We start from the raw sequence: 25,753 nt of genomic DNA, 5'->3' as shown, positions 1-25,753 counted from the left end.
TAACCTTTTTTTTTAAATAAAGCAATACTAATTAGCTAAAGGTAATTCCCCTGTCTCCTAACTTCAAATACATTCCTTTGATAAATACAGGGCTTGAAGTAATGGATTTACCACACGAGAGAACATGAACATGTGGTTAAATTACTACACAAGAAACCAGTATGTTTACCCCACATTCAGAGCAGATTCTTTTGAGTTCCAATGTCAACCTCAGGAGGCCTCTGATGAGCTAGTTACATAGAAGGGGTTGGCACAAAGCCTGGCACCTTTGCCAGGCACCTCTTAGGAAGTAGTCACTAAACCCAAAGGAACGACCGGGGCTGACAAGGTGGTGTTTACTGAAGATCCACGACATGTCAGGCTCTGTGTTAGTGCTCACGTGTAGAAGAGAAACGGGGAGCCGTGCAAGCATTGTCCAGACCAGGCCGTGCAGCAGGGTGTGTGAGACTGAAAGCAAGAACCATGATGCCCTTTCCTGACCTGAGCTATCCCAAATCTAATGCTGAGGCTGGGAACCAGGTTGGTGAACCCAAAGAAACTCCAATATAAACTTTAAAAATCATGAGAGCTTTTCACAGAGAGCCTCAAAAATCAGAGCTGGAATCCTCTTTCAGTGTTCACTCACTTCAAATACACCAAATATATTTTTTACTTTCTCCCCTGCTGAACTCTGAACACTAATGTCCTATTTTTCTGGCATCCTTCACGGCTTACAGAGCATTTTGACTCAGACGGTATCATCCTTGTGAGGGGATGTTTCACCAATAAATGGCAACGTTGCAAATTAATTCCCACCATAAATAATGTTTCCAACTCAGGTGAATGCCAAACAATAGTAACACGGTGAAGAATCCTTTACCTACTTAAGTCTCGAGAAATTCGTAATTGGACTGAAAGCACATAAATGAGATGAGTGGGGCAATACAACCTGCTAGCTCTCACCTCCTTCTAATGCAGATTTTGTCACAGAGCCAGTGAAACAACATTTCACACATCCCAAAGATGCACTGGGGACTTCCTTCACCATCACACGACACCCACCACGGCAAGGCGCTACTAGTCCCACCGTTAAGCGGCACAAACACGCAGATCTCCCCAAGTCCAGGGCGCGAGCAGCAGGTACACCCAACATTCCAGCAACGGGGTCGTGGTTCGGCTCCCTCACGCCTTGCCTCTCCCATGAGTTCTGGTGCCTTCTGGTCCCGTTCTCTGTGCCTTAATTTCTGAATCTGATAAATATAAGAACTATACTCCCTCTTACCTCTTACCACTCAGGGAGTCTTACCCAAAGAACAATGCACTTCTTGTCCTTGGTTAAGGGAACACGCTCATCTGCACAGTGATGGGAAACTCCTCTGAGAGGGCGTCCTTGGCTCACCTCCAGTCTCAATGCAGGGATATGATGGAGGAGGTTCTCTCCAGTTCCCACTGGAGTCTTTCATGTGAGATCGGTCAGAAGCAAAGTTCTTCAAATATGAATCTGCGCGGATCACTCTAAATTTCCTGTACATAAACCAACATTCGTTTATATCACAGTTGAAATTCTAACTCAATTCTCATATAGACTCATTTTCTATGACATGCACAAAACTAGACAGGCATTTCTGTACTATTAGCGACACACAAATATATATGTAGCTTTAAGACCTGTTAAAGACGCCATGAGAAATGATCAGCTGAAATCCCAGACTACAAAGGCATGGAAGTATAGCTGGTTGCCGTTACGTGCTCAGTGTATGTACGAGGGGCAGAGGCGTAATGTCCAGGTGCTGCCGTCACAGCCCTCTGACTTCTGTCACTGCCAGGCATCCAGCTCCGCCACCAACCAACCACCCACCCAAAACGAAGAGTATGAGAGAAATGCCCAAAATGACTGTTGGAAAATGTTCTGGATCTCATCACACAAATTTTTAAAGACTGCCAACCTTTTATACAATGGACAACCTTTAAAACATTAAAACATTTTGAATCTTCTGTGGAGCACATGATTCTCAAACGTCAACTCAATGGTGAAGACAAGACAAGTGATCTTTACTAAACCAATGCAAAAACAAACACACAAAGTAACTCTGTCTAATTGTCAAGGTCCAACTTCAGAAAGTAGGTAAATCCACCTGAATTTCCTCACCTTCTGAACTGTGGATGGATGTCCTCATCAGACTTAAAGGCATCTTCCACATAAGTATCAAAGGGGCAGGGAAATGGCAGGACAGTGTCAAGATCATAAATGAAGCTCTGTCCTCCACTTGAAACATGAAGCAAGACAACATGGTAATCCTAGAAGTAAAAGTTGCTGAAGTTAACCAGGTTACCTTATGATGGTATATTCCAAGGTTATAGTAATTATGCATATATATCATCAAAAACAGATACAAGGGACTTCCCTCGTGGTCCAGTGGTAAAGAATCCACCTTACAATGCAGGGGATGCAGGTTCCATCTCTGGTCAGGGAACTAAAATCCCACATGCTGCAGGGCAACTAAGCCCGTGCGCCACAACTACTGAGCTCGCACGCTTCAATTAGAGAGCCTGCATGCCACGAACTACAGAGCCCATGCGCTCTGGAACCCGTGCGCCACAGCCAGAGAGAGAAAACCCGCATACCACAACTAGAGCGAAGCCCGCATGCCCCAACAAAAGATCCCACACGCCTCAACGAAGATACCACGCGCCGCAACTAAGACCCGACACAGCCAAAAATAAATAAAATAAATCTTAAAAAAAAATAAAGTTGAAGGCTTAAAAACAAACAAACAAAAAACCATATACAAGACTAAGACAGTCCTCCTTATAATAGCAAAATAAATCAAACACAAAACCCTGAAAACAGACCAAATGTCCAGCGACAGGGAACAGTCAAATAGTGGAAATGTTTATGTACGTTAAATGTTCACCTTTCGATCCAGCAATTTTACCATTAGGGATCCAGCCTATAGAAAAATGGCCACATGCATGTAAAGGTATATAAACAAAGCAAATCTCTGCAGCACTGTTTATAACACTGAAAATTCAGAAACAACCAGAAGTCCACCAAGAGGGGAATGGTTAACAAACCACGATGCAGCCATAAGATGGAGTCCTACGCAGCTGCTACAGAGAAGTAGGTAAATTTTTGTGGAAATTGGACTAAGTCCACGTTACACAGTTGGATGGAAAAAGCAAATTGCAGATTATGTATTATATATTATTTTTTTTAATTTATGGGTATATAAAGACAGACGTGTGCATTCAGAAGTACACATGCATGCATATGAGTACAGAGAAAAAAGTCTACAAGGATATCCTCCAAACCATTAACAAAGGGGACAGCTTGAGGTGAGCCTGGAGAGGGGAAGGACTTTAAAATGTGGTTGTTATTGTTTTTAAGTCAGCCAAGCCCTAATCTGTAGCCATTAAGGAAGAAGAATACAGAGAGCTTCTCCTGCACAGCTGGGTCCCAGTGCACATGTGAATTCTCACTCTCACTCCCGGACACGGGGCACTGCCCAAACCAGCTAAGGGCTAGAAGGGATGTCGGGGAGGTTTATCAATGGACATGAGGGCAGTGTGATGCTTAGAGCTCCTCAGAAGAAAAACGCTCTCACAGAGAACAGCACTGCGAGATAAAAAGTTCAATCACATCAATACGATGTTAGAAATACCATCTTACATTTCTAGTACTTCAGAGCTTACAAAGCACTTTCTCAAACGATGTTTCATTTGACCCTGTGAGGTTGGGGAACGTAACTGAGACAGGAGATGTTGTACCATCAGAGCTGAAAGTGCCTCCTTCGGCTCCAGTTCTATCTTAGAAAGCAGAACAGCATCAGAAATGAAAGCGTATTCCCTGTTCTCCCCTTAATGCATCCTACCCTCCAGATACCTGAACTAAGCGCTGCTCCCCCGCTAACAGTCCATGACCCCCTTCCCCCAGGCTCGCTCACGTTACTCGGCTCCATCTGCACCACCGTCTCCTCCGCTCTCCCCACGTCGATCACTCAAGCTCCGGCTCAAATGCTTTCTTCCCCATGAGCCCATCTTTGATCTTCTCCCACCCCTGCCAGAAGCAGTCTCCGCCGTATCCAAAATCTGTTTCTCTCTTGACATTTTCTACCCTATATTACAGTTTTTTTTGAAATATGTACTCCCTATTTTTTTGTGGGAAACCATGCTATGAAAATACAGATACGAAGATGAGAAAGATAGGTCCTTAACCTCAAGGAGTTCCTAGAGAAGCGAGTGGGAAACAAAAGTCAACTGCTGCAGAACGGTGAGATGATGAGGTAATTCAGCGGAGGTGGGAGAGGGTGCAGGCACAGGCGCCTGAAGCGGGGTCACCTGGCTCAGCCTCAGCCCCACCACTAGCCAGCTTCCTCCTCTACAGGACGGAGATAACTGTGGTGTCTACCTCGCAGTATTACTCACAGTATGACTGAGAGAATTAATGAGACTACTATGTAAATAATCAGCCTTATAAAAAGCCAACCAAGGGCTTCCCTGGTGGCGCAGTGGTTGAGAGTCCGCCTGCCGATGCAGGGGACACAGGTTCGTGCCCCGGTCCGGGAAGATCCCACATGCCGCGGGGGGGCTGGGCCTGTGGGCCGTGGCTGCTGAGCCTGCGCGTCCGGGGCCTGTACTTTGCGGCGGGAGGGGCCGCGGTGGTGAGAGGCCCGTGTACCACAAAAAAGAAAAAAAAAAGCCAACCAAGGCGGGGCGGGGCGGGGCGGGGTGGTGTGTGGACGGGGAGGAAAAGGCAGGCAACTGTTAAGGAGCGTTTCACTGAGGAAAGGCTGCCGTCACTGCCTCTTGCCTGAAGGGGAGAGCCTCCCAGAAGGAGGACACAACTTGTGGAAAGGCACAAACAGGGACTTCCCTGGTGGTCCAGTGTTTAAGACCCCACACTTCCACTGCAGGGAGCGTGTGTTCGTCCCCTGGTCAGGGAACTAAGACCAGGGGACGAGGCGCAGCCCCCCCAAAAAAAGAAAGAAAAAGGCATAAACAAGGAATATCCTTCTGGCTAGCTTGGTTCCATATTCCTACATAACAGATGGTTGGTGAACTCGAGAGGGAAAGCAGGCTTCAACTAGGAGTCACCTTCACGGCAGAGATGGGGAACCAAGGAATGCAGATTCCAGCAATAGCCTCACTCTCTGAGCTGGGTACAGAGCTTGTCCAAATGCCTGGGAAAGACCCAGTGGGGCTAGAGGCAGAGACGTCCACTTAGAAAGTGACCTGTTCCTTCGGGGACCGTGCCTCTACCCACTTAGGGAAGCCTACCCATTCCCTGCAACGGAACAGCAGTGAGGCCCAGATCAATCTGCCAGAGACTTACTCCACATAGAAAATCTGTGGGGAGACTTCCTGAAACAAGGTTCCCCACTCTGAGCCACCATGAGCTGCTGTGTAAAGGGGGACAGGTCCTTTCCCTGCGAGTTTCCTGAAGACAGGAAGCAAGATCATGACTCAAAATCAGCTGAGCACTTCAGCAATGGGCATGTTTGCTAGGGCAGATGGACAGTCCACAACTGGGGTTATTGTAGCTCTGCTAACAATAATAGCTAACTCTTCTGGAGCACTGGTACCAGATACCAGGACAATGCCTGAAATGCATTATCTCACCAAAGCCTCCAGTGTCCAGAGGAAGACACCGAAGAAAGAGCGTAAATAACCTGTCCAGCTCACACAGCTCACCAATGGGAGGACTGGGGTTTAACCCCGATGTGTCCGACTCAGGCTGCACTCCTAACCCAACATTGCTGGATTTGGGGCTTCAGTGTTAGAGCAGCGGATCCCCTGCTGGTGGAGGAAGCAAGAGCATGAGGCCAAGGATTTCAGTCTATTTTGTGCCTGGCATATAAGAAGCGCTCAATAAATATATGTTAAGTAAATGAATGAAGCCAATTCAAATGATATCTTATTCTAAATAAGCATCAGAAACCTGATGTTTGTTGCATTATCATGAATGGAGTTTTACTTTATCTTCATGTTTCTTAGCATAAACAATTCCATTCTTCAGGGGACCAGTTTAAGGTGACATATGGATGTGTACTGGAAAGGACCCAGCCCTGCCAATGATCAGCTAAATGACCCTGAGCTATTTACTTTGCCTTTCTTGGCTTGTTTCTTCACCTGAAAAATGAAGGGGTTGGAGCAGGTCCATGTTTTCCAAACGCCAGTCATGTTCACTCAGAAGTTTACTAAGAACGCTAATTCCTGAACCTCTAGATCGACTAGATCAAAAACCTGTATTTTTATTTTTCTTTTTTTTCCTGCCATGCCGCACATCTTGCAGGATCTTAGTTCCCCGACCAGGGATTGAACCCAGGCCCCTGCCAGTGAAAGCCCTGAGTCCTAACCACTGGACTGCCAGGGAATTCCCAGAAACCTGTATTTTTCACAATCTCTGGATAATTCTACTGTGCAGCTGGACTAGATAAGGTTCAAGTTCCTTCCAGTGCTAAATAGACAAGAGTCTAGATAACAAATGTATCTGCTACATCAGCCATTTAAAATCATTCCTATAATAATTTCAAAATTAAAAGAAAACATGCCCATGAGTGCTTCTACCTTAGACCAAATAACATCTATCGTCAAGAAGTCAAATTATTAATAATTATCATAGTCTTTCTCTACTGCCCCATTATTCCTGCTCTACCAAAACATAAAGACCACTCATGGATTACAAGTACTATTGCATCAGAAGCTGTCTGTGTTGACCATCTTACCCAGATCACAGGTCCATCTCCAGCTCTTGCCTGTTGTTTCCAGATAGGTATCTACAAAATACAATAACTCTCCTAAGCCACAACTTCAGTTAAACCACTACTAAATTCTTTAAAGCAATACATACATGAAAAATAAAATACTTCTAGGCAACCAACAATCAAGGTGAAAGAATGAATGGATAAGAAGAAATCCAAATCCTTCCAAGTGTCCTTAACAATGAAGGAGCAATAATTAATTACAAGATGTTTTCTGGAGAGTAGAAAGAGACCTAAACTAGGAATTGGAATTCCTGGCAAGTTCAAATCTTGCTTTCCCACTTAATTATTCATGGGACCTCCCTGAGTCTGTATTTCCTCATCTATAAAACGGAGACAGCTGTTTGGACTACTTCACAGGGTTTCCACTGGGATCAAACAAGATGATGCTCACAAAAGTGCTTTACAAAATATTAAGGGCTTACTTTTCTTAATACTTCATAGAAGTTTACTACAGTTTCATTAAAACTCCAGAAACAAAGAAACCTTTACTTCAAACCTGAGAATATGTGCCTCTAACTTAATTTAAAAATTAAGTTTAATTTAAAAAGCTCTAACTTAATACCTAAAGAAAAGGGATTTTATTTGCATAAACATACCATCATATATTTCCTTACCTGCAAGTAAGGGACTAAGCTCTACTAACTCAACCATGTCCTGGTAGGGAAAAAATCTCATTCAAAAACAAACTTTAAAATGTTGCTGTATTTTATAAGGCACATTTTAGAACAGTGCTAAACCCATGGTCTATTTAGCTTCTAACGTAATCCTAAATTTCCACAATCACTCCCCAACTTACCATCTTCCTCTCATTAGATATGAAGACAGCATAACACTCTTCTAAAGGATACTGGTCGTGGTTTTTGATGTATTCACAGAGCTTCCAAATATTTTCTTCACTGAAATAAAGTAATTGTTTAATCAATATAATTAAACAAGAACACTCTATGTCTTTCAAATTTGCACAAAAGACTGATAATGACATTTAAAAAAATTGGTAGAGACCTGAAACACCATCTCATCCAACAATTGGCTAACAGTTGAACCGTCTCAAAAACATCCCCAGCAAGGGACTTTGCTGGTGGCGCAGTGGTTAAGAATCCACCTGCCAATGCAGGGGACACGGGTTTGATCCCCGGTCTGGGAAGATCCCACACGCCGCGAAACGGCGGGGCCCGTGAGCCATGGCCGCTGAGCCTGCGCGTCCGGAGCCTGCGCGTCCGGAGCCTGTGCTCCACAACAGGAGAGGCCACAACAGTGAGAGGGCCGCGTACCGCAAAAAAAAAAAAAAACACAACAACAATGAATGGATGTTAGGGACAAGAACTAACAGGACTGAGGTGGGAGCCAGGGCAGGAGTAAAGTGCAAAAGAAGCACGGTTCCACCATTACAGAGGTTCCAGGTTCAGAACCACCACTGGCTAGATGTGTGACCCTGGGCAAACAACAGGCCTCTCTGTGGCTCAGTCTTTCCATGAGGATAACAAAATAACAAAAGACCTATCTCCTAAGCATGGATGGAAGTACTTGGCACTAGGCCTGACAAGCAGTCAGAGCTGAACAAATGGTGAGCTCTTCCTAGCATCGCTCTGGTGACCATGTGAAGGAAGGAAAGGCAGTTTTAGAGGGCCCTAAGGTTTTTTGTGCAGGGGCTGGAAAGTGGGGTTAGAAGTCATTATTCAAGCAAGGGAAAGGTGGGTGTGGGAGTGAAAAGGACCAAGATAAGAGTGGTGATTCCGCCAGAGAGGTGGCCTAGAACAGGGCTATAGTGGGTGGACTCCAGAGCCAAACTCTGCGTGTAAATCCCCATTCCTTCCTTCACAAGCTATGTGGCCTTAGGCAAATTACTTGCATCCCTCTGTGCTCCAACGTGCTCACCTTTAAAATGGGGACAACAGTACCGACCTCCTCGTGTAACTGTGGGGCTCACATGACTTCGTTTACATAAACGTCTCAGAACAATTCTTGGCATATATCAAGTGCTAGGTGTAAATGTAACCACTATTATAATGACGACACGGCGGATCAGATCCTGGTTTCTGGTACAAAAGGGCCTGAATTGGATTCCGGGCTGCTATTAGCTGGGTGATCTTGGGAATGCTACTGTAAGATCTCTGCCGTTTCATTCTCTTCCAAAATTAAGATGACCTTCACATCAGTGTGAAACCACGCAGGCTTCAGCAGAGTAATTTCCAAAGGCTCTCTGCGGTCCACCCTCCGCCTCCAACTCCCCTTCCTGGCCGCCCAAGCCCTGAGATCTGCTGACAAACGTCCAAACGAAAGGAGCCGGGCAGAAGTAACGCACCACCAACCCTACCACTCGTGGCGAATACCCCCCACCCACCCACCCACCCAAACGCCCACGCTCGACTCAAGGAACAAGGGCTGCCACTCCCACTCCCTCCTCCCCTCAAACCGGAAAACTCGCCAGCCAAGGCCCAGAGCGGCCCCGGGGAGGGGCCGGGAAGAGGCGGGGCTCGGCTGCGACGCCGCAGCCGAGCGGGCCAGAGAGATGCCGGGAGCCACCCTCGCTCCCCCTCACCAGTAGCAGCTGTTGTAGACACAGGCGTCCCGCGGAGGGCTGGCCGGCTGGTAGTGGGCGGCTGCGGCGGCGGAGAAGTCCCCTTCCATGTTGGGCCTCGGCACACGCCTGAGGCAGACGGACTGGACGAGCCCCGCGGGCGGGCTTCGGCGAAGGCGCCGGCGCACTACGCGCAACGCGGGTTCGCGGGGCGGAGTGGGCGGAGCTCGAGGCCGCTGATGGCGTCCCCGGGTGGTGGGGCCTGGGGCAGGGTAGGCGGAGCCTGGGCGAGCGGAAGCGTAGGATCCCCGCGCAAGGAGTTTGAGACGCGCGTTGCAGATTCCGGAAGGGTGGAGCCGGGGCGGAGGTGGGGGGCGTGGTCAGTGGGCGGACGCGAGCTGCCCTGGGTTGGTGGGGCACGTCCTGTTGGGCGGAGCCTGGGCGGGGCGAGCGACGCAAAGTCCCGGCGTGCGAAGCTTGGGACGAGGTGGGCGGACCTCGAGGCGCGCAGTGGGGGTACCGTGAGGGTGGAGCCAGGGCGGCGTAGGCGGATACGGGGTTGGGTGAGCGGCGTGGGTTCACAGTGGGCGGAGCCCAGGGCGAGGGGGACTGCATGGTTCCTGGTGGGCGAAGCCCCGCCAGTTGGGTGGGGCCAGGGGCGGGGCGGGGCGGCGCGGCACGTGGTCCTAGAGCGGCTGCGGCGCCAGGCTTGCTGGAGGTTTGGGGAACAGCTGGGTTGCAGTCAGCGTGGGGGAAAAGGGGGTCACCGGCTGGCCGCTTGAGACACGAGTCAGGAGAGGGCTTGGAGTTGGTAAACGGTGCTTCATGAGTCTCCGAGAAGTCCGAGACCCTGTAACCTGTTGCCGGCTGTGGCAGATGAGACTCAGAAGACTCCACGTGTGCAAGTGAAATAACAGGACCTCTGTGTGAAAAACAAAGGTTTAGTTTGAGTTTGGTGGGGGGGGGGGAAGCGGAGAGGATGATGGGGGGGTTAATTCCAAATATATTGGCTCAGAAAGGTATGTTGATTTTTTTAACATAGTAAGAACAGTTTTGAGAGGGTCCTCATGATATCCTTTTTGTGTTAATCATATATTTATTTGCTGGCAGTCTGGAAGGAAAGACAGCAGATTGTTGCAAGTGTTTATCGCTGCGTGCGCCACAATTGCTGAGCCTGCGCTCTAGAGCCCACGAGCGCGCCTAGATGCTGCACTTTGCAGCAAGAGAAGCCCCTGCAATGAGAAGCCCGCGCACCACAACTAGAGAAAACCCGTGCGCTGCGATGAAGACCCAACCCAGCCAAAAAGAAAAAACTTTAAAAAAAAAATGTTTATCTCTGGTTAATGAGTGGCATGGAGGACTTTCACTTTAGACTTATATCCTTCTGAATGTTTAAATTTGCAAGTGACATATATAGCTGATCAGGGTATTTCCCATTATAAAAACTTAAATTGTTAGTTTATTTTATTGGTTTTTAGATTCTCCCAGCCTCATGAATTGTAAAGCCCAAAAGTCCTAAAGACTTTGAACATAAGTCATTGTGTCAGTTATCAGTGTATTGCCTCTCAGGTCCAAATACATACTTCAACATAGGCTGTGTGATAAAAAACGGAATTCCTCTAAGCATTTCTTCTTTAAAGTGAGCACGATGTTAAGCCTTCTCAGTTAAGTTCGCTGGAGGAAGAAGCTTCCGCAGTTTCTGGGACCTGACCAGAGTTAGGAGTGTGGTTAGGAGAGACCGGACCAGAGTTAGGAGTGTGATCATGAAAACATCCAGTAGGGTCTGCTCCAGCCACAGGCCCAAACTCGGTCCTTCTGCGACCTTGCAGCTTCAGCCTGGCAATAACCTGTATGCAGCCCTCTTGACACAGAAACCAGAGCCCCGCGAGGCCTGCAGGCAACCACCTGCCCATTGTCCTTCAGCAAGACTTTTGGGGGCAGGGTCACACACGGAGCAGTCCTTCCGCCCCCCCCACCCCAGTATTCCCCCCAGGCCTCTTGAAGCCCTTCTGTCCTTGCTGGCACGCAGATTCCTATGGCTCCCCACAGGGCCGGTTGGTGATTGCTCGCCTCCACCCGCTTCTCTGCCATTTGCCTAGCAACTCCAGACTGCCTGCAGCCTGGCTAAACCAGCAAACTTCTCTGCTGTCTGGTAGCCAACCCAACGAGATCCAGACCCCTCTCAAATTTGTCCTTGCATACTCTCCCTCAGCCCTAGTTACCATATAGTTTCCTTTTATCTTACAGTTCACTTTTATCATAGTTAATTCTTGACCTTCAAATTCCCTTGTTTAACCTACCATGTGGTTTCTTCTTACTGGACCCAGACTACTGCAGGACTTTGAAGCCAAACTAGGTAGGTTCTACTACTTACTATTTGTGTGACCTTGGGCAAAGTTACTTCACCTCTCTATGCCTCAATTTCTTCATCTAAAATGAAGTTAATGATAATAACACCTACCTCATAGGGTTGTTATGAGGGTTGACTAAATTTATATATATAAAGCAGAATATGTGCTGACACATCATAATAAATGTTAGCTGGGACTTCCTTGGTGGCACAGTGGTTAAGACTCTGCGTTCCCAATGCAGGGGGCCCGGGTTTGATCCCGGGTCAGGGAACTAGATCCCACATGCATGCTGCAACTAAGAGTTCTCATGCCACAACTAAGGAGCCCACCTGCTGTAACTAAGACCCGGCACAGTCAAATAAATAATATTTTTAATTAAAAAAAATGTTAGCAACCACAATTTGTGGTATAATTTCACTCCATTATCTCCAATACACCGTATACTCCTGTCAGTGAGTGTCTTACTACTCCTCAGACACTAAAACTTTGCAAAAGGTATACATATCTTCTATCTAATGTGTGCTCTTTCGCTTTCCTTACTTGCAGCTTTTCCCAGGGAAAGTTCATTGCTGCCTTCCATTTTTGCACAGCTTTTTTTTTTCTGTTTTGTCATGACTTTTTAGTCATATGTCTTCAATACTATTATCATCTTAAGTAACTCAACCTGACTCTACCTCTGCCATGAGCAGTTCCATGACACGGTCTTGTCTTGAGAGGTGAGACAAAATAATAGCTCCAGAGTCTCTAGCTCACATCCTTTCTCAGCTACTTACTATCCTGTATGACCTTGGACAAGTCACCAACCTTTCTGTTTGTCAGTTTCTTTGTAAAATGAGAATAATAAAAGTCGAGTGTCTACCTAATGATGCTGTAGCAAGCATTAAATAAACTAATCTGTGCAAAAAGCATAGTGCCTGGCACAACAGAAGTACCCTATGTAGCAAACAACTACAGAGTTTTGCAGTTATGATTATTATTATATTTCTCTGTGAACAGAGTATAAGCACTGTGCCTGGGATAAATCCTTGTTGAATTAATGACTTTGTTTTATTAGGATACAAGTGAGGTTACTGTCACAAAGAAACTCAAAAATGTAGTGGTTTAAATGAGATACAAATGCATTTCTCATATAACACCCTGAACATTTACATTCCAGAGCTGATGTAGTGTCTCCACAGTGTCTGTTACCCAGGCTCCTGAGATTTGGATGGAAAGCCGTATCTAGAGTGTTGCCCTGGTCCACATATTTCAAGAATGCTCACCACCATATGTGCTACAATTGCATGCTGGCCAGCAAAATCAGGAAAAAGCAGGAGCGGAAGGTTTAAGAACAAAATCCACAAGTTGTACGCATCACTTCTGCTCACATTCCACTGCCTAAAAGAACCACAAGGTCACACCCAGGTGCAAGGGAGCTTAGGAAATGTAGGGTTTCTTTTGGGCAGCCCAGCTAACATCTGAGTATGTCAAGCAGAAGGAGGGAATGAATATTGAGAGCCAGCAGTCTCTGCCATCGTGTGCTTTCTTTATGCTTCTAAACTTTGCCTCATAAGCAGGAATTACTCTTTAAATTGAAAAAAAAATAGATCATATTTTTAAAATACATACAATTTCATGGTAAAGACTATAAAAAAGGATATGGTTTCAGAGGAGTAGGAGGTGCATAGACCCAGATTCTGACCTACAAATCCCAGTGATCTGGATGTGGAAGAACTAAGAGATGCACTCACACAAGCCAATATCCAGTGAAATCAGGATGTTAAAGGGCAGGGGTTTGGAGGAGGAACACATAACAAAGGAAAATATTAAAAAGGACCATGGATGTGAAAGGGGAGATTCAGGAAGTCTAGCACACAATACAGTCAGGTTTAATAGCAAAAAGGGCTTTTGTTTTTTATTGGGGGAGGGGGTATTTTATGCTCAATATTAAGAGCTAGAAGAAAGAAAGATAATCCCACTGCTTGAGACCACATGATACGATAATGATCAGATAACTGAAAGAACACAGAAATACCCAATGTCTGTCTATTTTGCTTGCATTTTCTATCAAAGAAAATGATCCTCAAGCTGTAAAGAACAAAGAAAAGAGCAGTAAGAAGAAATTAAAAGCCAAGATAGGTGCGGTGGTAGAAATCACCAAGTTGCCTTAAATGGGTTAAAAATCTTTAGACTCAAATGAGTTACATTCTAGCATACTGATAGTGCTTTAGATTATGACCCCAAAGCCTTTCTTAAGGATCTTTGAGAAAATATGTTGGAAGAGATAACATAAGACTAAATATGAATAGTTGCTGTCTTCAGTTTCATAAAAGGAAAAATACATATATTCCAGACAGTATACCCTGATGAACTTGATGTCTAGTCCCAGGATGATTTGTGACCATGAAAAAAAGGTGATTATTTAGAGGCCTCTACTGGTTTGCCAAGCCCACTTCAGGCCAAGTGGACCTCATTTCATGTTGCTGGAAGAATTATTTGATCGTTAGAATAGGATTATAGCACAGAGTATAACTTGATTCCCACAAAGCAGCTGTCCCAGTTATACTAGTCATGACTCAATCAGTTAAAAGTCAAGGGAAGAGAGGCTGTTTACTAGCCCATTGAACAGGAAGGACACTGAAGTGGCCCTCACAGTAAAAGGATGAGCTGCGGAAACCAGGGTCTCAAGGGACCAGAAGCAGAACTCACTTCCCCAGGCCTTCTTGCTCCCCACTCTCTGTCTGCTGCTCAGTGCTTGGCTTCATTCTGAGGTCACTTCCCTTCTTGCTGTGGGAGGATGGCTGCTGGCAGCCCCATTTTGTACTTTCCAGGCTTGACAACCCTAGTGGAAAGAGAAAACTTCTTTTTCCTCATGGCAATCACACAGAGTGACTTGTACCTTTATTTTTTACATTTCTGTACTGCTTGAATTTTTCACATGGGTTACTTTCTAATAACAAAATTTTTAATAAAACATTTCTAAAAAATCAAGTTTATCAACATCAGTATAAAAAGCTACATGGACAGACTATTGCTCACTCAACTTTTCCCCTACGGTTGTACATTTAGTTTGTTTTCAGATCCTACTATTATAAATAAAGCTGCAGTCAACATCTTTGTACATAAATCTTGGTCCATGCCTCTAATTATTTATGTTTGGAGGGAGTCCTAGAAGTGGAATTCCTGGGCCAAAGGTTTTAAATATTTTCCGGGTCTCTTGATACATGTTGCTATACTGCTTTTAAGAAACAAGCGTATACCTCAATATCCCAGTTATTAAAAAACAAAAATATAGGCAAAAAACCTGGCATTCCCATTGTTATTTTATTTTGCATTTATCTGATTACTACTTTCCCGTGTTAAAGGGATAACTTCAACATAAAGCAGTAAATGCTAAGGCAGCAATGTGCTATGTGAGCTCTGGGGCGGCGGGAGGAAGCACCTCATCATTGAGGGTGGGGAGTTGGGCTGGGTTGGAATGCAATACTATGATTACTAATCTTACTTAGAATGCAGTGGGAGGGAGGCAATAGTCCCAGGACCCATGCCTGTGGTATTAGACTGAGGGCTGTGTACCACACCTTACCTGGGAAAATTGAGAAAAGGAAGTATATTCAGGGGAGGCTGATAAAGAGGGAAAGTCTGAAAACCACATCATAAAATTGTGATGTGTCTTCCTGGCTCACTTCCTGTGCCAACATACCCCCTCTTCTGGTCCTCCATCCCCCAGATCTGATAGGGGTATCTGTCTGACATGGCAGTGTCCATTATAGGAAACCACTGGTAAGGGACCTGTGGTCCAGTGGTTAAGATTCCACACCTCAATTGCCAGGGGCACATGTTTGATCCCTCATCAGGGAACCAAGATCCCGCACGCCACCAAAACAAAACAAACAAAAAAGGAAACCACTGGTACAACTCCCTTTTCTGACCTGAAGCCTCTATACTAGATAGAGTTCTTGACTGTAAACAACAGAAACCATCTCTGGCTAACTTAAACAGGAAGTCAAATTTACTAGAAGAATGGGGAGGAGGGAGTCTGGGTAGGACTTGGAGGGGAGGAAGCACAGCCAGGTCACGCTGATAAAATGCTCCAACAATCCAAAAATCAGCTGGTGAGAATGCCACCATTAAATGCTCCCGCCTCTGTACCCTCTGTTGCTGCCACCAAGAATAATCTCTGCCCCTGCATCTTTGGGTCACTTCTTCAAGACGTAATGCATGTCCCAGGTGGGAGCAACCTACTGATTGAGATGAGGTAACATGCCTGAGCCCTAGTTGCCAGATTAACAGAGAAATGAAGTATCCGTCCCTGTAGGATTTCCACTGAAGGAGGTGGGCCCTGCCTAACCCAAACCCACTCAAAGAGAAAATCTCTCAGGTAGGAGAGGTGTCTGTTTAAATTCAGAGTAGCTAAAAACTGGAAAATGTCAACTATGACCCCCACCTCCATGGGATTAATGATTTTCTCCTCTTTCATGTGACATCAATGAGATTAGCTATCAAATTTAAGTAAGGTCAGATATACCACATTTTTAAAAGAAATCCTGTTCAAACTGATGTTTACTTTCTATTTTCGTTACTAAACAGAAAGGGACCCACCTATGACCTCATCTCAAATGAGGTAATGAATTATGATTAGCTCTTACTTCAGGCCTCTTTTCCGTCACGTGTGAGGTAAGAACACTTGACCCTCTTTAGGAAGGCAGCGAGTATGGGAAAGAACTTCAGTGTCTACTGCCCCTCTTTTCCTACATCAAGACATTCCTGTCGACAATAGCTAAGACTTCAGCAAAAGAAAGAAATGACCTGCCAAAGACCAATTCCAGACCAATTCTATAAGTTCCTAAGGCTGCTGTAACAAATTACCACAAATTGGGTGGCTTAAACCTCCCCCCTGCCACACACACATGCACACACACACACACACACATATGCACACACACACTCAGAAATTTATCCTCTCACAGTTCAGGAGGCCAGAAGCCTGAAAGCAAGGTGTCAGCAGGGCTGGTTCCTTCTGGAGGTTCTGAGGGAGAATGTTCCATACTTCTCTCCAAGCTTCTGGTGGTTGCTGGCAATCCTTGGTGGTCCTTGGCTTACAGATGCATCACTCCAATTTCTGCCTCCATCTTCACATGACCTTCTTCTCTGTGAGTCTGTGTGTCAGATCTTCCTCTCCTTTCTCTTATGACACCAGACTTGGATTTAGGGTCCACCGTATATCCAGGATGATCTCATTTCAAGATCCTAATTACATCTGCAAAGGCCCTATTTCAAATTAGGTCATGTTTACAGACGCCAGAGTTTAGGACTTGGATGTATCCTGTTGAGGTACACGGATCAACCCACTATAACGACTAAAGGCTGAAGCAAGTATGGTAATTCTTAATGTTGTTGGAGAGAGTAAAGGAGCAAAGAAAACCATTTGGCTGGCTCCATCTCTTGGTGTTCTGAAATTTCTATTTCTTTGCTTATTTAAAAAAACTATATGGGAACACATGTATATGTATAACTGATTCACTTTGTTATAAAGCAGAAACTAACGCACCATTGTAAAGCAATTATACTCCAATAAAGATGTTTAAAAAAAGATATTATAAAATATTTCTAACATCCTAAAAAAAAACAACTAAACTAAAAACCAAAATGACAGCTATAACTTCTGTGGAGGTCAATTTGGTAATATATAACAAAATCACAAATGTATATGCCTTTTGGGTGGAAGTTCTTTCCATAAATGTTTATTGATGTATAATATGCTTAAAGAAAAGTGGACATACCATAATCGTAGACTATGCTACTTTAAATATTGTTCTTTCTGCTTTCATTTATATTGGGTAAACAATCTTTATATATATATATATATATTTGAATTTTATTTTATTTTTTTATACAGCAGGTTCTTATGAGTTATCAATTTTATACATATTGGTGTATATATGTCAGTCCCAATCTCTCAATTCATCCCACCACCACGATCCCCCTAAACAATCATCTTAAAGCTTTCTTTTCCCTATTGTAAAAGTAATACATATTTAATGCAAAAAAAATCAGAAAAACTGAGAAAAGTACAGAGAAACTACACAGCAACCATACTATTACCATCCAGAAATTAAACATTAACATTTTGTTGTAGCTTCTTTGGGGGTTTTTCCAATGCAAGTATACACATATACTTTTTTCTTTTTGAATTTTATTTTATTTATTTTTTTAAACAGCAGGTTCTTATTAGTTATCAATTTTATACATATTGGTGCATATATGTCAGTCCCAATCTCCCAATTCATCCCACCACCACCATCCCCCTAAACAATCACCTTAAAGCTTTTTTTCCCTATTGTAAATGTAATACATATTTAGTGCAAAAAAAAAACAGAAAAATTGAGAAAAGTACAGAGAAACTACACAACAACCATACTATTACCATCCAGAAATTAAACATTAACATTTTGTTGTAGTTTCTTTGGGGGTTTTTCCAATGCAAGTATACACATATACTTTTTTTTAAACGAAGATGTAACTGTATGGTATCTATTTCTTTGTACATTCTTAACAAGTTACAATGCACTGTGCACAACTTTCCATATAATTAAATTAACACAGAGTTGCATCATAATTTTTAATAACAATTCTTCTTAAGGTCCCACTGAGGGACATTCAAGTTGTTTTCAGCTTTTTGACATTATAAATAATGCTGAGGTAAATATAATTTTTTCAAACTCTTAACAGGCCAAATTTTAAGTGCTGAATATATAGTAACTTGTGTATCTTAAATGTGCATGGAAAGGAATTCCTGATATTCCCTCCAAACTTGCTTTAGCCAGAGCCTTCTCTAAGTTAGGTACAGCTCCATCTTGCCATTAGCTCAAGCAAACAAACAAGCAACCAACTATTGGAGTCGTCTTTGACTCTTCTCTTTCCCTCATGCCTAAATCCAATTAATTAGCAAATTTATGTGCTCTTTCTTCCAAAAATACCTAGTATTTGACCATTTCTCATTACCTCCACAGCTCTCATACTGGTCTGTGTCATGTCGTCGCTTGCCTGGATCATTGTAGTGGCCTCCTAACTAGAGTTGCCAGATTTAGCAAATAAAAATACAGGACAACCAGTTAAAGTTGAATTTCAGATTAACAACAATTTTTTTTAAGCATAAGTTTGTCCCCAATATTACATTTTCCATGCAGCAGCCAGACGGATTCTTTCAAAAAGTCAGAATAAGTCACTCCTCTGTTCAAAACCCTGTGATGTCTTTTCATCTCATAATAAAAAGCAAAAGCCTGAAAGCTGAGGCCTTGCAGGATGGGCTCCTAGCAGCTTTTTCCTCTTTGATCTCGTCGGCCCACTGTCCTCTCCTTCCCCCTGCTTGCATCTCTCTTCTCCCAGATGTACCTAACCTCCTTTAGGTCTTTGTTTACACTTCGTGAGACCTTCCCTAATCGCCGTTTAAAACTGCACGCTTCCCTTCACCTTCCCTACTCTGTATTTCTCTGTTAACACTTACTACCTTTTAACAAACGGATCATTTAGTTTGTTGTCTTTCTCCTTTTACCAGAATTTAAGTTCCATGAGGTCATTTTTGCTCTCTTTGTTCACAGCTGCATCCCCAGTGCTTAGAATACTGCCTGACACATAACAGATGCTCAATCAATATTTAATACATGTCGAATTAAGGAAATGTAGTTATCCAAATCAATAAATAGCTTTTGTTTGTTTCACTAGGGCTCCTCTCACATTCTGATCATTCAGCATGTTGCTATCTATTTCAAAGTAGTCACGTTAACTGTTTTAATTTTTTAGAGAAGCCATCTTCTGTAATTCTGTAATATTGGCAAACATTTATGTGCAGACACTGTTCTAAGGTATAATAAAATCTTAGAACCTCAGGTATTGTAATTAGAGGTAATACACAGATTAGGAAATTAAGACCCGGCGAAGTGAATCATTTGCTCAAGATCGCGGGATCTGCTGGCGCTGGGTACAGAACCTGCGCTTTAACTATAATACTCTGCCCGCTCTCTTTTACCTCTCTTTCGCTTAACTTGTTTGGGTTAAGTTCTTAAGAATCAAAGTCAAAACCTGTCAAAAGCCCAAGTGCTTTCTCCCCCTCCAGTCAAGGACTCTGTAATTCGCATTTGAATCCCGCGTGGCGGGAAGCCGAGGGCAGGTGTCGGGAGGGGCGGGGAGGAGCCTCCAGGCCCCTCCAGCCAATCACAGCGGCCGGGAGCCTCCCTTCCCCCTACGGCGTCCACGCGCCAAAATTCCAAACGGGACCGCGCTCCACTACCGACCGTCTCCTTCCGCCGAGCTCTGCGAGCCGGCACTATCTAAGAAAAAGGAGAGAGTGCTCTCACGTCACTGTCCGCTTGGGTCCTCGACACTGTCGGTGTGGATTCTCCTCAAGTTTGGCCCAAAGTCCTTCGCTCTACAGATGGGAGGGAAGTTTCGAGCCCGCCGTGATAGGGTGGCGGCGTGGGAGGGACAGGCGGCGGAGGGATTCCGAGCGCGCGCGCTGCGGCCGTCGGCGCGGAGCTTGTGGCGCCAGAATTCGGAGCGCGGAAGAGCCTTAGCGGCTGTTGCCGGGCATCGGGTGCGTCCCACGCCGTGGACGCTCAGGGGAAGAAGGAGAGAAGATGGTGGTCCTCCGTAGCAGCCTAGAGCTGCACAGCCACCCCGCCGCCTCGGCCACGGACTCTCTGGACCTGTCCAGCGAGTTCCTCAGCCTGAAGCAGATCGGCCGGAGGCGGCTCCGCTCGGCCGGCGCCGCTGAGCAGTCCGCCGTCACCGTGGCCGCCGCCGGCGTGAGTACCGGCCTGGAGCGGGCCCCTCGGGCCGGGCCTGGGGGACTGCCGGCGGCCTCTTGCCCGCTGGGGCCCAGGATGGTGGGGTGGGTGGACCGGCGGTCCGGGTGACAGTTGGCTGGGGGTGGAGGAAGGAGAGGGAGGGAGGTTGGGAGGAGTATTGTCGAAGACAAGTAAAATGGAAGGCTTCTCAAGATCCGAGCCCCGGAGGGGTGTGGGTCGGGTGGAGAGATGGACTGACTGCGGGAGGGTGAGCGGTGCGTTACCACCCACTTTTACTCGAGAGGAAACCGGAGCCCTCGGCAGCCGAAGTGCAGCTGGAGGCTGAATCTCGGTTTGGGGCTGCCCCGCCCCCGACCTCACACACCTCCCTGTCCAGTCGCCCGGGCTCCCGCCCTAGGTTTGCAGCGATTGCGAGCCACACGTATTTACTGAGCGCTTCCTGTATGCATAACAAGTGTTTTAGGGGCCGCGGGGGATAGAAAGATTGTAACTCAGGTTCCCTGACCTTCATTTACGATCCAGAGGGGTTCGGTAACCATAACGCAGTGAATAATACCAGGTTGCATAATGTAGAGAGATGGAGAGCAGCGTTTCATGTACGTCTTCTTCACTTAAGCCTCATAACAGCTCCATGAGAATGGGTAGTTACGATATGTCTCTTACAGATGAAAAAACAGACTCAAGAAGCTAACCAGTAAGTGGTAGATCGAAAATTGGAACTTGGATTCTCTGCCGCCACCACCTTTCCCTTTCTGTTATTTCATGCTACGGTTATAAGCAAGGTCTATAGGTTTCTAAGGAGGTGCAGCAGTATACTAAGGTCTAACTGAAAAAAGTGCTTCTCCTTCCACCTCCCCACCCCAGCTGCTGAAAGCGACACAGGTGGAGGAGACAGCGCTAACAAAGGGTTAGAGAAATTGAGGAAGCGACGTTAGGAAAGTTAAGGCAGCAGGAAGTAGTCTAGTTCTGTTGAAGGGAGGGTAGTCATGGGGGTGGGAAAACTAGGACCGGAGAGAGGGTTAGAACCGGGAAGTCAGAATGAGAGGCCAAGGGGAGGTAACCTGTGGTGGGAGAGAGGGACAAACCGTAGGTAAGAGAGAGATCCCAATGGGAAATTAGTGGTATCTTTTGTAGAGGCCCTATACGAGTTGTTCCTCTACTGAGGGGAATGAAATGGTCCAGTCAGTCTCTGAAATTGTGATTCTGAATTGAAAACACAAGTTCCTGACTTCTAGGATCTGTTTCTCAATCACAGGCAGAAGTTGTTAAGAGATCTGGGGGGGCTGGACACTTCTTCAATGAACTCAGTCACTGGACTCATTAACCTATGTTCAGAAACAGCTAGTTATTTCAGTAAATATTTGAGTGTTTATTATCTTCAGGACAAAGCTAGTTCCTGGGACTGTAATGAGGTATTGAATACTGGTTAAGAGTGCTTAAAACAGCTGTTAGTTCTTCCTGTGATAAGCCATAATGGAAAAGAATATGAAAAACAATGTGTGTGTGTGTGTGTGTGTATGTGCATATATATATATATATATATATATGTATAACTGAGTCACTTTGCTGTACAGCAGTAATTAACACAACATTGTAAATCAACTATACTTCAATAAAAAATTAATTTAGAAAAACAACTGTTAGTTATGAATATCAGTTTACCAATATCAGCAGGTTTCTATACTTAAAAGGGGGTGATACCCACCACAAGGATAGTGAGAAATAAATGTGATCAGGCATGTAAGGAGATTACCTGAACACTTGGCTGATAGTTAGGACTCAGTCATTGTCAGCTGTTGAGACCACAGTCGATTTTAATGGCCACTCCATCTTTTAAGTGCCTCAGGCTAAAAGCCTTAGAATCATCCTTAACTCTTCCCTCCGCTCATATTAGCAGATTCTGTTGGCTTTACTTTCAGAACTTTTTCAGGACCCGACCACGTCTCAGGTGCTCCATTGTTACCATGCTGGTTCAAGCCATCATCTTTTGCCTGGATTATTAAAATAGTGTTTTGGTTTTTTTGTGTGTGTTTTGGTTTGTTTGGGTTTTGTTTGTTTGTTTGTTTTGATCTAGCACTGTGGCCTTGTGGGATCTTAGTTCCCTGACCAGGGATTGAACCCAGGCCCTGACAGTGAAAGCTCCGAGTCCTAACCACTGGACCACCAGGGAATTCCCATGGATTATTCAAATAGATTCTTGACTAGCCTCCCTGTTTGCCACCCTTATACGTAATGCCCTCCTCCCTTGAAAGTCAGTTCGCAGTATAGCTTACAGAGTGATCTTGTAAAAAGTCAAGACAGTTGATCACTCCCCTGCTCAAAAATCCCTACATAAGAGTAAAAGTTTAAAGTTGAGAAGCAGCCCTATACCGCCTTGCCCCCTTCCCTTTATGATGACATCCTCTTCCGTTCTCCCTTTTGCGAAACCCAGTCTGTTCCACCCTCTCTGGCCTAGCTGCTCCTTGAATCCCAGGGCCTTTGCAGTTGCTCTGCTTTCTGTTGGGAATACTCTTTCCCTGGATATCTGCATGAGCTATTTCTTTACCTTTTACATTTTTTAAATTAAAAAATTAAAAAAACCCTCAGAGCTCAGAGTGCTTAATGTGTTCCAAGAATTTTACACACATTAACTTGATCCTCATAACCTTATAATGTAGGTGCGATGGATTATCTTTGTTTTGCAGGTAAGAGGACTGAGGCACAGAGACTTAAATAAGTTGCTCAATTCACCTTTATAGTAAGCAATAGAGCTGTGAGTCCTACCTAGGAGAACCTATGAAACAGTCTCTTTCAAGTGTTTGCTTAAATTTCACCTTTTCAATGATGCTTATCCTAACCACCCTATTTAACATTGCAAATCAGTCATTGACAGGCCCCTTTGCTCTGTTTTATGGTCCCCAGCACTTACCACCTTCTAAATATCCTATAATTTCCTACTTCTAAAATATTCTTATCTCTCCCCAAATCAGAATGTAACTCCATAGGGGTTTGGATTTTGACCTTTTGTTCAGCTGTGTATTCCTAGCACCTAGAGCATAGTAGGTGCATAATAAATGTTTTGTTGTTGATTGTCTTGCTGTATCAGTGGTATGTGGTGGTTAAGCAATTAGCACTCACCTGGTTGTTGTAGGGTAGAAAAGTTTCTTTTCCAGACTAGCATTTCCAGTAGGGATTATATCTTTTTGAGACATAGTACTCCTCTCTCAAATCATCCGTAGAACAAATTGTAATCAGAGTGTTATTTAGTGAGCATGGGATTGGGTCTTCAGGGGTAATGTATTCATGCTGACAAAGTCCACCAGTACCAAAAATGAAACATACCTTTGTGATTGGAATATTTTCTAATTAGGGTTCTTTACATTCAATACATTTGATTTGACTATAGCTTGCTTTTTTACATCAATCATGCATTTCAGAAACTTAACTCCTTGATCCACCCTCATTGTATTTGGGTATTTCCTTGTCTCATTCACACATTTATTGACAGCATTTCTTAGGGTAGGTTCCTTTTAAAGATGGTTGGATTTATTCATATGAATTTATTAACTTGCATTTTTCTTCATCTAATCTTGGAGGCTGACCTTCAAGTTCTGAAGATACCTACAGTTACCTATTTATTAACCACATTTTCACATTTTACATTTTTTTTTTTTAAGTTTTTGGGTGCACTGCATGGCATGTGGGATCTTAGTTCCCTGACCAGGGATCGAACCCTCGCGCCCTGAGGTAGAAGTGCAGTCTTAACCACTGGACAGCCGGGGAAATTTCAACCACATTTTACTTTTACATTTTGAATATGATCTCACTCAACTGCGCTTAAGAGTTTTTTTTCCCCGACTTGTATGGGTTCCCTGAAAATATTTTATTGTTGTTTTAAATCTGTTTTTTTGGTTTTTAAGCTTTTATTTTCTTCCTATTTATAAGTTTGGATGCCCCTTTCCTCCAGAGTCAGGCTAGCCATTGCCTATTTCTGTGCTTTCACAGGTCTGAGGCTCTTTGATTCATTAAATTTAGGGTTGTTTCTCATGCTGAAGAGACACTTAAGGATGGGTAGTAGGGGTTTTCTTGGTGATGATTGTACGTTACTTTTGGGTTGTGTTTATGTACGTTTTTATTCGGTATGTTTTTAGGTAAAATGAAACACTGCAGTATTTGGAAGGTACTGTTTTTGGTGGTTTTTTTTTAAATTGTATGTTTATTTAGCCTGGAAAAATATCCCAATATCTCGACACTGATATGTACAGCCTATGGGAGATACTTTAAAACTTGAAGCATATCACAACACAAAAATGAAAAGCGTACAGCTCAGTGAAGTATGTCAAAGCATGGAGAGGGAGATTTTGACAAGTGGCGATGAGTGTTGCTCCCTGGAGTGGGCTGCTCTGCATTTGAGAGAGTGTACTTGTTTTGTGACAATAAGAGTCCATTATTGTCCATTTTTGTTAGTTTGTGTTGTGCTGGCTCTTGATTTTAGGCTTAGAAGTTTCAGCTTTTAGAACAGAGATCTGATGAGATAGTGTTTAGGATGGATTATAGTCAACAAATATGGAGTTTGGAAGACCAGCTAAAAGATTATAATACTGATAGCTACCGTTTACATAGCACTTGCTGTGTTCCAGGCAAGGTACCTAATATGCACACACATTTCCCCTGTAAAGTAACTATTATTACTTTGTTTGTTTAACCAAAATTATTATTTTTAAATTTTTATAAATTTATTTATTTATATTTTTAATTTTGGCTATGTTGGGTCTTCACTGCTGTGCGCAGGCTTCTCATTACGGTGGCTTCTGTTGTTACAGAGCACAGGCTCTAGGCGCACAGGCTTCAGTAGTTGTGGCACACGGGCTTAGTTGCTCTGTGGCATGTGGGATCTTCCCGGACCAGGGCTCGAATCCGTGTCCCCTGCATTGGCAGGCAGATTCTTAACCACTGTGCCACCGGGAAAGTCCCTATTTTTAAATTTTTAAAGTGAAGTATAGTAATTTAAAAGTTTACAAATAAAGTATTATTATCCTCATTACAGATATGGAAACTAAGGTCTCTGTAACTTGGAGAAGATTATACAGTTCTAGGTGACGTGCAGAGAATCAGTCGTAGGCAGTCTATCTTTAAAAGGTTGGGCTCTTAATTAGTACATTATTATCACAACAGACCAAAAGAGAGAAAACCAGAGCCTAAATTAAGGTGGTATTAAGAGGCACGGAGAAAAAAAGTCCAAAAGTACTGCAAGGAGTCTGATAGAGGGAGGAAAGGCAGTGTTGTTTCCAGCTGAAGAGGTAAGCTGTACATCTTTGGGAATATGATGCCAGAGTTTGGTGAGAGGTAAGGACTATTTTTCTTTGTGAGTCACCT

The 25,753-nt window shown here is 44.3% G+C and overlaps 2 protein-coding genes across 7 annotated transcripts in view; one reads left to right on the top strand and one right to left on the bottom strand.

Annotated features, from left to right (window-relative positions):
* NTAQ1 (N-terminal glutamine amidase 1) overlaps positions 1-9,505 on the bottom strand; it is a 171,724-nt gene extending 162,219 nt beyond the window's left edge. For all 6 annotated transcript variants that reach the window (XM_060115651.1, XM_060115649.1, XM_060115648.1 and 3 more), the window contains exons 1-5: positions 9,283-9,505; positions 7,540-7,639; positions 6,705-6,755; positions 2,129-2,277; positions 1,379-1,503 (exon numbers count right to left, since the gene is read on the bottom strand). In XM_060115651.1, coding sequence (XP_059971634.1) covers positions 1,379-1,503; positions 2,129-2,277; positions 6,705-6,755; positions 7,540-7,639; positions 9,283-9,371 — 514 coding nt within the window. In that variant the 5' untranslated portion in view covers positions 9,372-9,505. The remainder of the gene's footprint in view (positions 1-1,378; positions 1,504-2,128; positions 2,278-6,704; positions 6,756-7,539; positions 7,640-9,282) is intronic.
* Positions 9,506-20,098: 10,593 nt separating this feature from the next.
* Positions 20,099-25,753, top strand: part of ATAD2 (ATPase family AAA domain containing 2) — a 69,939-nt gene continuing 64,284 nt past the window's right edge. The window contains exon 1 of the mRNA XM_060115700.1: positions 20,099-20,395. Within this exon, the coding sequence (XP_059971683.1) occupies positions 20,228-20,395 (168 nt within the window). The 5' untranslated portion in view covers positions 20,099-20,227. The remainder of the gene's footprint in view (positions 20,396-25,753) is intronic.

The sequence above is a fragment of the Mesoplodon densirostris genome, chromosome 13 (genome assembly GCF_025265405.1).
Source record: "Mesoplodon densirostris isolate mMesDen1 chromosome 13, mMesDen1 primary haplotype, whole genome shotgun sequence".
Classification (NCBI taxonomy): domain Eukaryota; kingdom Metazoa; phylum Chordata; class Mammalia; order Artiodactyla; family Ziphiidae; genus Mesoplodon; species Mesoplodon densirostris.
Note: the sequence above shows the minus strand (reverse complement) of the source record. Positions and strands in the feature narration are given on the sequence as shown.